The sequence below is a fragment of the Gymnoscopelus braueri genome (genome assembly GCF_963280865.1).
Source record: "Gymnoscopelus braueri genome assembly, chromosome: 22".
In the NCBI taxonomy this organism is placed as follows: Eukaryota; Metazoa; Chordata; class Actinopteri; order Myctophiformes; family Myctophidae; genus Gymnoscopelus; species Gymnoscopelus braueri.
The window spans coordinates 22233545-22247481 of record NC_137624.1 but is presented as its reverse complement, the minus strand read 5'-3'; the positions used below and the strand labels follow the sequence as shown (position 1 = coordinate 22247481).

Below are 13937 nucleotides of genomic sequence, written 5' to 3'. Positions count from 1 at the left end.
CATGCCAGGAACCCCCATACAAGATTGGTGTTATTAAAATCTTTCAAAAAATATACCACATTTTCTTCTAGATTTTTTTTTTCTAAATAGCCGATCTACAAGCTCACAACGCGTCGCCTGTGAGCTTGTAGCTTAATGGGCTGATGTGGCCTAGTCACTTCTTTTGGGCTTGTTTTCCTCAGAGCCATAAAGAGAGTTCTGACACTAGCGTTGACTCCCATTGTAAGAATGGAATGCGGAAGTGCTCTGTCTATCTCAACGAGATAGTTCCAATGTTTGGAACTTTGCGGCGAGATCAAAGCGTGTCGTTACTCTCTTTTCTACACTCTGGTTTTCCTATACCTGGTTCCTTATTTCTCTCACACAATTTGGCAACACTGGCGGTGACGCGAGATTCGTACACACTACGCAGCAGGCAGCAGCCCTGCGTGTTTGTGTTGCATGTGTGTGTATGGTTGGAAGAGTGGAAACATGTCTGGAAGAATAGTGCACACCGGAGGAACCGTGTCTATGAAATCTACCAAAACATAAACACAGTATCGTTATCGTAGTCAGTCGGACAAATTAAGTGACGTTTCCGGGGTCGTTTCTACCCTGCTTGTTCTTCTTTTCTTCTCCCGTAATTTGCACCGACTGATGGGCGAATAAGTGAGCGTTGTGTGAAGGTTGTCCCAGAAGAAGACGATCAAGTGGAGTTTTGGGGGGCTGTAAAGAAGAAGACACACAGGGGGGGATCGGGGATGTTATCCGTGCTCTCTTATGGCAGACTGGTCGCCCGGGCTGTCCTAGGCGGACTCTCTCAGACGGACGGTCGGGACTACAGTCTGGTCACAGCCAGCTGTGGCTTCGGGAAGGACTTTCGCAAGGGGATCCTGAAGAAAGGCATGTGCTACGGGGACGACGCCTGTTTCATAGCACGAAACAAGTCCGCCGATGTCTTGGGTACGTGGCTGATGCATCAACCATCATTATTATTTGTAAACGTTCATATCTGGTTCCATTCATGATCCACTACGTTACCACTCAGTACCACTGAAGTGAGTTAATATTATGCCATCCGTCTTGTTGTGGTTGGATGACCTTCAGTTGTGAGTGAGCGATGCCAGCACGTGCACGAATCAGTGTTGCCAGATTTTGAGAGAGAAATCAGTAGCCAGGTCTAGGAAAACAAGCCCAAAAGAAGCAACTACGGTAGGCCACATGAGCACTTTGAACCTATATTGATTGGCTATTTTAAAATAGCCGGTCTACAAGCTCACAACGCGTCGCGATGCGAGCGTGTAGATCTGCTATTTTCAGACACTCTTGCAATACAATGTGCAATAGTTGGATTATTTTTTTTAACATTCCAAGCAAGTCTGGGAAGCAAGTCTAAATTAGCAAGTACATTTTAGAAACAAGCCCAAAAAACAGCAACCACCAATATTTACAAGCAACTTTACGGAAAAAGAAGCCCAAAGTCGCTTATAATAGCGGACTTGGCAACGCTGGCACGAATGAAAACAAAACAGACCCTTCTCCACCCCCAGCCCACCCTCTTGTACAATACATTTTTAAAAAACTTTTATAGTAGCATGGGAACAACAACGCCATCAAGGTCATGTTTGACATAGCTGACAGTGCTCAATGTGCATTTAATTAGGATATGTGTGTAGTGAATATGTGGACATTTGAAGGAGAACACTTTATTAAGGTGAACCATTATATGACCTTTCACCTAGAAGAGATCCGTGTTAAGACCCACGGCGACACAACCTGAAATAAACCCACAGATCGAGAGAAACACAATGCCTCTCTCCAAATATGATTCAATCGAGGTCAGAATAGATCAACATTTCAGCCTAAACTGTTACTTAGAATAAAGGTCAGAATGGTAGTGCATGGAGGCAGCCATGTTGCTAACGTTGTTAGCTATACCTAGCTAATACAGCTGGCTTTAAACGGCTTTGTCCTTATTACGCTGGAATCGATTTCGCTGTACTGGTTGCATATCCGGTCTAGAGCGGATACGGAAACTGTCTTTGTGCGTTTATGTATGCATACGTGCAAATTTCCCGGATACAGTAGGCGGGTTCTTGATCGGATCTAAGCGCAGAGCAGTAAAGTCCTAGACAGAAATTAACGACAAAACAACGTGGCTCTGGTCAACATTTGTAAGTAACACTAATGGGTCCTTTTAGCTTTGTAAAAATGTTTGGTGCATGTGTGCACCTCTTGGTGCAGTGACATCTGGATATAATGTCTTTGGCTTAATGGGCCATGACTGTTTGTGACTTGCCCTGAGAGCTAAGCTTTTTAGTCTGCCCTCTGTCACCCTGCTGGAGTGTGTTCCTGCAAACTTAGGAGGATGCAGAGGTTCCAGCTTGTATGGTCGACTGTCCATGGCCCTTTCTCCTTCATTCATTTATGGATATTTCCACTACAAATAGAAACAATTCATGGTTTTAGTTTCTCTCTGGAAAGAAATTAAGCAGATATGGGTTTTTATCTGAGGCATACCTTCTGATGCTACCTTACCTCTGGTGCCTTTAACCAGTGTGTCCAATATATTGGATATTTATTGTAATTGTAATGATAAACATTGTCATGCAATATTTGAATGTAATTTGTGTATGTTATCTAATGGTTGACATGGGGAAAAAAGTGATACCTGACGTCGGGTATCATAAATGTCCTCATATGCAGAAATGAAAGTACATTAAATAAAATGTGCAATACACTCATGCACCTTTTTTATTTTAGAATTTGGGAGAAAACATCTGCAAACAGAAATAAATGTCAATATTATAACGCATTGCATCACTCTGCTATTTTCAGCAAGTGACAGAACAACACTCACACGACACCTGCTACAGTATGTCATTATGTTGTTACCACAGCAACCAATGCCGATAGATAGGTCCACGCTGTCTGAATATGCAAATCAGATCACTTGCAAATAACAGTGTGGACTTTCAGTCCAAAGATGAGATTTGAGAAACAAATCAGATTTGCCTGCAGTCTGAACAAAGCCGTATTACCCATTTGGATTCAGTGTTTTCTATAAGTAAAACTGCAGCAACTAACCGCACTAGAATTCATTCTATCCATTCTGACATTGGTCCTGAAAATGTCAAACTGATGCCAGCCCTGTTGATGCCAGCCCTGTTAAGCAGACCTAATACTGTGGTTGTTAATGTAAATGGTTCCAGGCAATTTTTTAAATAAATGTTGTCATTGTCAATCATTTTATTGATCAACCACTAAAGTAACTAGGGCTGAAACGAACCATTATTGTCTTCGCCGGGCCGAAAGGCATAGCGAGAGTATGTTTTGCACCCTGTCCGTCCGTCCATGTGTCTGTCCGTGTGTCCGTCCGTCTGTCTGTGAACAGCTAATCTCCGGCACCGTTAGCCCGGCCGCTACGAAACTGTGCACACACACCGAATTCTTCAGATTGGCCTGTTATAGCTCCACCAGGAGGCTGATTTGTGCAAAACATATTTTTGGATATCACTCCTACAGATTTTGTCCAAACCTCACGCATGTTGGTACACAGTATCTATAGTCATGTGATCAACACGGATCTGTCCAATTTTCCACATTCTATCCTGATTGGCTAAGCTTGGTTCGTTTTGAACAAAATGCCTCAAATCATCAACGCAGTGTGCGATTTCCGTGAAATTTTGCGTGCACCTTCCCACTAGGCCGAGGAAGTCATGCCACCCGTTTCACATTGCCCTGTTATAGCGCCACCAGCAGGTCTAATTTAGCAAAACAAATTTTTGGAACAAAATACCTCAAATCATGAATGCAGTGTCTGATTGAAAGGCCTAAGAAGAAATAGCACCCTTTTCACATTGGCCTATTATAGCACCACCAGGAGGCCACAATAACCTACCTGACCTGGCGGAGACCTGTGCTCCGAGGAGCACTTTTTTAGTTTTAATAATCGATTAATCTGTCCATTTTCTGATCATTTGATGAATCAATTCCATGCAATGTTTTTGAAGAATTATGGTAAATTAAAATAATATTGTACAAAATCATGGTAAATGCTCATAACAGTCTGCTGTGTGCAGTTGTTGCAGGGTGGACTTGTAATGTTGTCCAAAGTCTTGCCTTTTATATTTCCTTTAAGTTTATAAGATCATATAAAAAATTATGATTGTAATTTAGATGTGCTGGCTTTTGTGTCACAAGCCTCTTAAAACAATGTACTTGTTTTTGTTAAAATTTGAAACATGCTCATCAGGCTTCGTTTATGTCTATGCAATAGTGAGTTTATGGATTACTTTTGTTCACAGTGTAAGCAAGTGTCTCTTTAAGTTTGGTGTGTCTACATCCTATCTATGTAATGTGAACTATTTTTCCATTTATTATGGACTTTCTATCCTGGCTTTTGCTTGGGGAAAACGGAAATGGAATTACCGGTACAATCAGTGAAATGCATAATATGTTGGGTCTTACACTAAGTGAAATAAAATGGAATATATCAGCCATTAACAAGTGTAGTGTATTAATTACACTGTCATTGTTACTCAAATGTCTTTTGTTATTGTACCATCAGGTGTAGCAGATGGCGTGGGTGGTTGGCGTGACTACGGCGTCGACCCCTCCCAGTTCTCTACCACTCTGATGAGGACATGTGAGCGACTGGTGAAGGAAGGCCGGTTCATACCCACTAACCCAGTGGGCATCCTCACCTCTGGTTACTATGAGCTCCTACAGAACAAAGTACCCCTGCTGGGTGAGTATAGGACACACACTCACGCACGGAAAAGGGGTATATTTGCTCATACGTGAAATTTGTCCTGCATTTAAACCATCCTCCTAACTAACTTCATACAAAGTCAATGGCAGAATGAGTCATAGATAAAGCTACCAATTTAAACTGTGTTCAGTTAAATAAATAACATAGCTGCAAGATGAGTCAGAGACAGTCGACAGTGGCCCAGCATACCAAACTACAGAAAGTTCTTTCGCTCTCAAATACTGAAACACAAATGTTGTTGTTGGAATTTGCTACACTACTACTTTTGCACAAATGCTTAGAATGAACAGGATTATACATGCCTTTAGAAGGAACACTAGGCTCAATGTTTGTTCCATTGAATGGTGTAATACTGATGAAGTAACAAACTGTACTCAAAGGTGATCAGATTGTATTTCGTTCAGCCCAGACGCTGAGACTCGGCGAGGTCATAAGGACAAACTTTGTCCCCTTAACGCGGATCTACATTGCACCTCATGGTCCAAACTACCTTAAAGGCACAGGAAAGGAACTGTAGCTGTGGCCAAACAGACTTTAAAAGCTGTCATGCCAAGAGGTCACATTTCTACTGAGATTCAGTATGTCTGGAATCCTGCCAGAGCTCAGAGAGCTGACACTAAATGTTAACCCGCTTGACATGATGTTTATCAAAAGGTCTAGTTATATTTTGGGAAACTGTGACAAGGTGTGTGCTTGACAGTCAGTGCTCAAGGTTACTGGGCCTGCTGGCTGTTAGGACTGCCGTTACTGGAGTGGGGATCAGGGACAGGGAAAGGAATATGCCCTTGCTTTTTTTCAGCTAGAGCCCTGACTTCATCTCAAATCTACCTCCTCCATGATCGGCTTCTTGCAGTACACATAGCAGAATATTAAAATTATGGGATTTTTTTCCCCCCCTGTATTTTTTATTTGACAAAAAAGTGGTACAAGACATTGTAACTTAAGCACCGGCTGTCTTAAAGTTGGACAAGATTGAGATGGGCAAGAAAGAAAAATATAAAATTAGATTTAGATCAGTTTTCATTAATGCAATGAAAACAGGCACTCACCATAATGCAATATAATAATCTTGCGCTTTGTAAATAGAAAGGAAACGCCTGCGCTGGACTTCAGACCAACTTGGAGCTGGTCTTAAAGCGCAAATCGCTTGGGCGCAATATCATTTGGTATTTATTAGGGCTGTCCCCGACTCAGGATTTAAGTAGTCGAATCAGAGTCAGGAATTTAATGCGACTAGTCGACGATTCGTTTTTAAATAGAAAATAGGTGACCTAATTGGAGCCTACAATTGCATGTGTTTCAGGAACTTTCAGTGCTGATTTAGAGCACATTGCATTGTGAAGTGCAACAGAGCCATATGAACATTTTCTGAACATTTAAAAGCAATGAATCCGTTAACTACATGACTGCAGACTGCTTATTTTAATTGACAACAATCAACTGTAGGACTACAAACAGTTCAGAGTGCAACGCTACTGTATCAAAGAGCTATGTTGCAGATCCAGCAGTCGCTGGCGCAAGACAAAATAAATAACCATAAGAGGAAAGACCGAAATGTTGTGTACCTGATAATTGCACAGTCAACTTTTAATCAGAGCTACTGGCTGTGTGCGGACATCTCTTAACCGCAGCGCTACTTTAGCTAACATGGTTTCAAAGAGTTCAACACACTTCCAAACGGTGTACATTGTTTAAGTCACAGGAGCATGGTTTTCATATTATAAATATGAACTTTAGCCAAAACCTTCATAGCATCATAGTAGCAACAGAAGAAGTATTTCTTCTCGAAACGGCAGATTTCAAAATAAGAGCCTCCTGTAATATGATTAGTCAGCTGGTTTTATTTTTAAGTCTACTTACAGGAAGTAGATGGACTAAATTAGAAGTACATGACACATCAGAACTCTGCACCGTATAGCCTACGTAACTGACACTATAAAAATAATTGACCAAAAGAAAAAAACAGCTTTCAGGGGACAGGCCTAGTATTTATACAACGTGGGCGCTGGGCATGTAAATGACTGCGTTCCTACTGTGTTGGTAGGAAAATAGCAAAGATAATTGCGCTGTACCTAGGGCCGTCTTGCGCCGTGAAAATTGGGCCGTTAATCTTGTTCATCAAATATTCCCTCTCTCTGTGCTTTATCCATAAGCTTATCAATCTTTCTCATGTCTCCAGGGAGCAGCACAGCCTGTATTGTGGTTCTAGATCGTCGAAGTCACCGACTGCACACGTGTAACCTTGGTGACTCAGGATTCCTGGTGGTGCGAGGAGGAGAGGTGGTGCACCGATCCGACGAGCAACAGCACTACTTCAACACTCCCTTTCAGCTGTCCATTGCCCCCCCAGGGGCTGAAGGGGTGGTACTCAGTGATAGGTCAGTACTGTTACATTTAACCACATGAACCCTAGCATCACTTTCTTTGTCACTAGAAGAAAGTGAGCAGAAATTATGAAAAACATAACAAACATTTTACAAAGAAAGAAAAGTAGTTTGAGAAATGATAAACTACCAAGGGGCTTTGCATGATTTTTTTGATACAAAAACTAAGGCAAAGAGTGAGCTTTATGGGTTCCATTATTAGCTAGAGTAAGTCACATGATGCTGTGACCCCAAAAATCTCCCCTCCCCCCGTAGTCTTTTACAACTTGATCTACGATGCACGTGATTCCCTGTGTACTGCCAGCATGTGCTACTGAGCTGGCCATGTGACAACAGACCTTCACTTCAGCTGTTATGCCAACAGTGGGTGAGGCCACATACTGAAACCCAGGGGGACAATCAGAGGGTGGACTTTATTCTCTACCCCGGTTCTTTTCAATCTTTTTTCTGCTACCTTTCAAACAAAGGTATCTGGTCGCCCCAAGATGGGTATATGTATTTTAATCTTCTACTGTATATCCGTTTTCAAGTAGACTTACTGTGTTTTGTATTGCATCCCAGGCGAAGCACAGATACTGTATGCAACATCCATTTTGGGGAATGATTTATATCCATCCTTATTTTTTTGTTGTGTGAAAGCCTATTGCGCAAGCTGTCTCTGTGCAATTGCAAAGGTATGTGCACGCTAGAAAGTGAAATAACAAGCACACAAAAGCTGGCTGCATGCATTCAGTAGCAGTAATTGGTGTTACTACAACATTCAGTTTCCTACCCTGGTAGACCGTTTAATAGGGGATAAACCTTAGGCCATCGCTAAATACAATGCAAAGGCAAATCTACTTGAGATGAGAGAAACATGGCATAGAAAGACATGGCATGCTGCTTTAGAGTCAGCTGTGACTACCATCCCCACCACCCTCAAGACTTGAGAGAATTACCGTAGACCTAGATGTTCCTTAACCCATTTAGACCTGAGGCCGATTCTAAAAACGCCTTCTAAATCCTGACCTAAGTTTTCTGAAAAAAAATATTTATTCCAAAATTACGTTGCTATATACTGTACATAGCAACAACCCCCCCAAAAGGGGTTCCCGGATTGAAAGGTATAGTTACGTATAGGAGTTGCCGGTCTAAATGGGTTAGTGGAACTAGCAGTACTCGCATGCTCCTGTTTCACTTGTGACCGACCTGGCTGTGCCCTCGTCTTTCCACCAGCCCTGAAGCAGCTGACAGCTCCTCCTTTGATGTCCAGCTTGGTGACATCATCCTCACTGCCACCGACGGCCTCTTTGACAACATGCCAGATTACATGATTCTGCAGGAGCTCAAAAAACTCAAGGTGCCACATTTTGATGTCCATAAATATACATTATGCAGCAATGCATATCCAGCTCAGTGTTTTTAAGTATATCCAGAAAACACATTTGCTGTGCCTTCTCCATGTTGTAATGCAATGCATTGTTGTTGCAGACCACCAACTATGACAGCATCTTGCAGACTGCACAGAGCATTGCAAAGCAGGCTCATAACCTAGCCTATGACCCCAACTACATGTCCCCATTTGCACAGTTTGCCTGTGCCAATGGCCTGAATGTCAGAGGTATGTCAAATTTCAATGATCACTGTGTGCCCATTTGAAAGACCATGTTCCACGTCCACCCACAAGGCAATTTTTACATTATAGGATATATATAGTTAGTGTGATGTGTATATGTTTCTCAGACAAGGACCAAACCATCAAAAAGGAAAAGGCTGGAGCACACTGGACACCTTAAAACGTTTAATAAGGGCAAAGAGAACTACTGACCTTTCAACAGCACTGTGTCATCTTCGGACTCGGAGTGAAGATACATTGTGCTGGCAAAAGGTCCGTAATTCTCTTTGCACTTATTAAAGAGAATTACTGCCGAATCATCATGGCTGCTGTCATCACTGCCGACAACAGCCATAATTTTTATTATTGAAAGCTAAATTATAAGCTAAATTACTGACTGCCAAGATTATTCAACTACTGCACCAGTGCAGCAGAGCCGACCGTGACAGGCGGGATCTGCTCGCTCGCCCCCCATTGAAAATGAATTGCTAGAGGCTGTCTGAAAAGACCATCATGGAGCAAGAAGCTTACCAGAGGCTTCTGTATGAGAAGCATTACTGTTTATGTCGGTGCCTTATGTCAGATTCATAAACTGCAGTATTTTCCTTGACCTTTGCACATTTTTGTACGTTCATCAAGCCGTATGGAAGTAAGCATTTGACTTCCCGTCAGTGAACTTCACAATAAGGTGTTATTGATTGAGCTGAGCGATACATAATAAATTGCCAACACAGAGCTACATTACATTAACACACTACTTAAGGATGACTGTGATTGTTGAGTTAGTTGAAATTCCAGTCCTTTAAAAAGACAAATTGAATCGTGGATTTGGAGAATCGTGACACCTCTAAAACATAAATATACTGTGTATATCTGCATGCAATCTTGACAGTCTGTCAGCAGATTGTGTAACTCAGATCATAGCCATGACAAAATAGTCATATATAAAGTACTATTTGTTTTACCCTCCATGTTCTTGTGCACCAGCCTAAAGAAGACATGATTTTGGACATAGGCTACAAATTAGAATCAAAGTCACTTTTATTGTCACAAGAATTTGGTGAAATTCTTTAGGCATGAACCTGTCCATTAATTGGTCAATCACCAATTCATTTATTTATTTTGACTTTAATTGATCTCGTCCCTAAAACGATTCAGGCCTGTCAAATTCTTATCATCTGTCTTCATGTTTTTCTGCAGGAGGGAAACCAGATGATATTACAGTGCTGCTGTCCATTGTGGCTGAATACACAGACTAATGTGTGTTTGAGTATGTGTGCTGATCGTTCCTTTCCCCCTGCCTGAGTCTTCCACCTGTGGCCCTCTCAACTGCACTGCTTCCTTTGGGGCTGACAGGGGAGGCCCGACCCCACACCACACACTCCTTGCTGTGGGACTGAAGGCTACCAGGTTGTCCGTTTTAGTGCTGGTGCTCAAAAAGGTTGACAGGAAGCGGGCAGCTAGGATATTTTCATGTTGATCATGAAGCGCGTGAAGCTGAGAAGAGTGGGCTAGGGGATATCTTTCAGTTTCCAATGTCTCGTTGCATGATGTTGAACACTTTCTATGTAATGTATGTGAGGGAGGGACAGTTTGCTTTCACTGACCAGGAGAAAACCTGAGTTATACTTAGTTGCGTGCCGGTGTCGTGTACCGAAGATAGCCGAACTACAAGCTCACAATCTGTCGTGGCGTGACGCATTGGGAGCCTGTAGATCTACTACTTTCGGTGCACAACACCGGCATTCAGCTACATATAAATCAGGCTTAAGGCTGAGGACTTTGACGTTGTATAGCCCTCATTCATAAATGTGATATCATAAGAGGAGTAAGCCATGGTTTTGGAGTTATTTTTTGAAAGTACACAGTAAAATCCTCTGTTAATTTAACTCAGAGTTACAAGTGGATAAATTAACACTGAGGATTTTACTTTGTATTGGTAGTGTTGCCTAATGAAACGGAGTGGCTGTGTTTTAGTGTTTTAGACCAGGGTTGCACAAACTTTTTCAGCAATGATCCAGAAATATTGATTCATGCTTGTCACGACCCACTACCCATTGTAGTATTCATACATGAGAATTCATTATCAATTAATTGTTTTCGACTGCTGACAACAGCCAGAATCAGAATCTAAAGAAAAGGATTAAGTTCCAGAAATTAACAGATCATTATTTTGTCAAAAAGCTTCTTCTTAATGCAAACTGAAGTTTTTGCTTGTTTTTGTTTTTAAATTTTTACCAATATCATATAAATGTGCTTAAATAAAGGCATGCAACATCCCAGTAAACAACATATGATTATGATTATCAGGAAATTCAGTTTAAAACTGATATTACTCAATGCAGCATGTTTTTAAAGTATTTCTTTACTTGGCATTACTTGGCTCATGCAATTGCATTCCCATTGCATTATACAATTCCAAATAGATATCTCCTCTGACCCACGTTTGGGTCGTGACACAAGTTTGTGCGCCACTGTTTTAGACTCTGTCCAATGTTGTTGATGTGGGGGTTATAAGGAAGATGGATTTGTAAGACGAGTTTATGGATGTGAGAATGGTATCGAGAGCTACGGTTTGGAGATGCAGAGTGAGGGTTTGGGTCCATGGCTTTGGTCAGAGTATGCGCTTGTTGGAATACCTAGTGAGTGAGTTATCTTAAGTATATCCTATAAATGAAGGGTAAATATTTTTTTTGTCACATGGCTTAGCCCGTTACAGAATAGATCCATTGGTGTACACGTTGTAAATATTGTTTATTGTGTTTTAGGGCCTTTACATTGTTTTATTGCTTTGGTTGTTAAAGCAAAGAGTTATGTAATTATTTTGAACAATGTACACAATACACATGCATCCAGAAATATGTTTTTTAGCTAATGGATCGGATCTTGAAGTAAGCTTTATCAATCCTGCACTTCCACTGGCTAAAATAAATAAGATGTCTGCTGAGATTGACAGCAGTGCCATTAGGGTTGTGCATGTTCACAGTCCACAGCAGGTTCTTGGGGTGTCTGTAGAGTGGAGAGGTGTGTGTATGTGTGTGTGTGTGTGTGTGTCATATGTCTGAGTAAGTGTAAGCTGTTGAATTTGTGAGATATTTAATGTTGACACTTGTTATTTTGCAAAGCTGGCGCTAGCATCTGGGAATGCTTACAACTGCAAAGATAGGTCAGGCATGAATTGAAACAAAAGATTTATTTTTGTAGCTTTGTTATTTAGTTTTATGAGTAAGATTTCCAAGTGTCATCTGGCACAGTGTGATGGATGTTTAAAAAGATTTGAATGCTATCTTAACATGAATCAGATGTTGCGCAATGAGTGTGTGTGTGTTTTTTTTTTTTTTTTTAGTTTGTTCCGGTTCTTTATTTCCCGACCCTTTGTAATAATTTGCTGCTTCTATTTTGTAATGCAACTGTCTGTGTATACCTGTACATGATCTACGTGAACATGGTCATCATGATTGTATTAATTGTATGTAAATGTGTGCGCTGGATTTAATGGAGTCATGCTCTTCAAAATCATGATACTGTCCTGGTCTTGGTATTTTGTCCATTCCCTTTCTTATAACTGATGATATGCTGCCCACACTTGTCCATGTGGTTTGGAAAATGTTTTAAAAGCAATTGCACCAAAGACACCGTTTATTTACTTACATCATTATGTTTTTTTAGCAAGCAAAACATGTAACAGTACTGTCCACTCATGCTTGATGTCCCGCAGTCTTTTTCATAAAAATATTCTGAGGGATTTCACTTCCTTGCCTAAAATTCTTTCACCAGACTAGTGCTTATATCATAGTTATGGCTTTAGATGTATGCGACTGGTTATCTATGATGATCTACAAGGCAGGTTTATACAACCAAAGAAGGAAAGCCATAGACATGTCATTAGGGTACAGTTATCTGGGCCCTGCTGTCAAGATAACATTGTGACAAATAGTGTCACTGTCTGGTCTAAAAAAGAAGAAGGAAAACAAGCAGCAGTCTCAACTCGGCATCTTTCCTGAAACAGTCAAACAGGACTTTATAAACAATTCTATAAGCTTGAGTACCAGTGCAACCAAAACTTGAGTTCTCCAATGAATACCATAATATAGATTAAAATATATTTCTGGTTTTACGCTTATCCAGAAATGAGACCCCTTTTCTTTTGTGCATGAATTATTTCCCACTAGTTATTTGGACCCCTGACATAAACTAAGTTGTCATTGTACTGAATGTCAGTTGACATACAACTTGCCTCATCCATTAATATCTGTCCTTTAAACTACTGTGCACTTCAGTTTATTTAAAATAATTATAATTCTATTTTCTCAAGCAAGTGAAGAAAATGGTTTATATGTAAAGATGAATTTAGTTTTTACTGACATTTGAGATTTAAAAAAAATATTCCATGCACAGAAGCAGGAGCGGTGAACTGTGGTGTGGTGCTGGTGCACAGTTTCAGCCTTAACAAAAAAGTTAGACCTGTAATAATAAAGAGGCCTTTCCTTGCTTTTCTTGTCGTCATGTTGTGCAGTGTTTACTGTGAATGAAATCTGCCCCTGTGTTTCTCCTGTCCCTCTAAAGCAGTTTTTCAAAGGTGCTTCTACAGTCAGTACAAGGTATGATTGTTCTTTTGTCCAGCAAGCTATGTTTGTGTGTATGAACGTTCTACTCATATATACTGTGTAACAATGCAGGTCTAATTTCTGTATATATATTTTAAAAGATGTACAATATTTAAATAAAGAATCTAGTATTTATACTAAATCTGTTAATCTGAGTTTTTTTAAATTATGTAGACACTAACATATCTTGTGTTTGAACTTTGCAGCATACTACTTAGTAATGTTGTCATACTGTTTTTTATTTACAAAATACATGTTAATGTTTTATGTTGTGTGACATACTGTATCAATGCACAGTGTGAAATGAGTGAACATTCTAGGACTGTTTTTAGGGCAGTTAGCTGGGAATCTAAAGAAAATGTTAGTGTTACTTGGGGGACAGAAGGAACAAGTGCCCATACCATTTAGGAGTTATGATCATGAGTGCACTTGTCAAGAAAAAATAAGTAATCAAATCATTCACCAACTATTAACACACTTTTAAGTCAATAACTCAACAGTTTGTGAATTGACGATATTGACTGTCTAAGAATAGTTAATTCTGAACCTGAAGTGTTAGTCATCTTTTCTATGTGTGATGTCGTAAAATTAGTCTGGAA

At 40.4% G+C, this 13937-nt stretch overlaps 1 protein-coding gene across 1 annotated transcript; it reads left to right on the top strand.

The window, feature by feature from the left end:
• The first annotated feature begins 410 nt into the window (after positions 1-410).
• On the top strand, positions 411-12473 carry LOC308078109 (protein phosphatase PTC7 homolog). The gene is made up of 6 exons (XM_080419190.1): positions 411-942; positions 4550-4729; positions 6933-7131; positions 8353-8476; positions 8608-8737; positions 9932-12473. The coding sequence occupies exons 1-6, from the start codon at positions 741-743 to the stop codon at positions 9988-9990; spliced, it is 894 nt and encodes a 297-aa protein (XP_080275316.1). The 5' UTR covers positions 411-740; the 3' UTR covers positions 9991-12473.
• The last annotated feature ends 1464 nt before the right edge of the window (positions 12474-13937 follow it).

What these genes read in the sequence shown, in the direction of transcription:
- LOC308078109 (XM_080419190.1), top strand. Translation starts at nt 741, where the DNA reads ATGTTATCCGTGCTCTCTTATGGCAGACTGGTCGCCCGGGCTGTCCTA. An exon ending in CAAGTCCGCCGATGTCTTGG is followed by an intron (nt 943 to 4,549) that starts GTACGTGGCTGA and finishes TTGTACCATCAG; the next exon opens with GTGTAGCAGATGGCGTGGGT. An exon ending in GGGGTGGTACTCAGTGATAG is followed by an intron (nt 7,132 to 8,352) that starts GTCAGTACTGTT and finishes TCTTTCCACCAG; the next exon opens with CCCTGAAGCAGCTGACAGCT.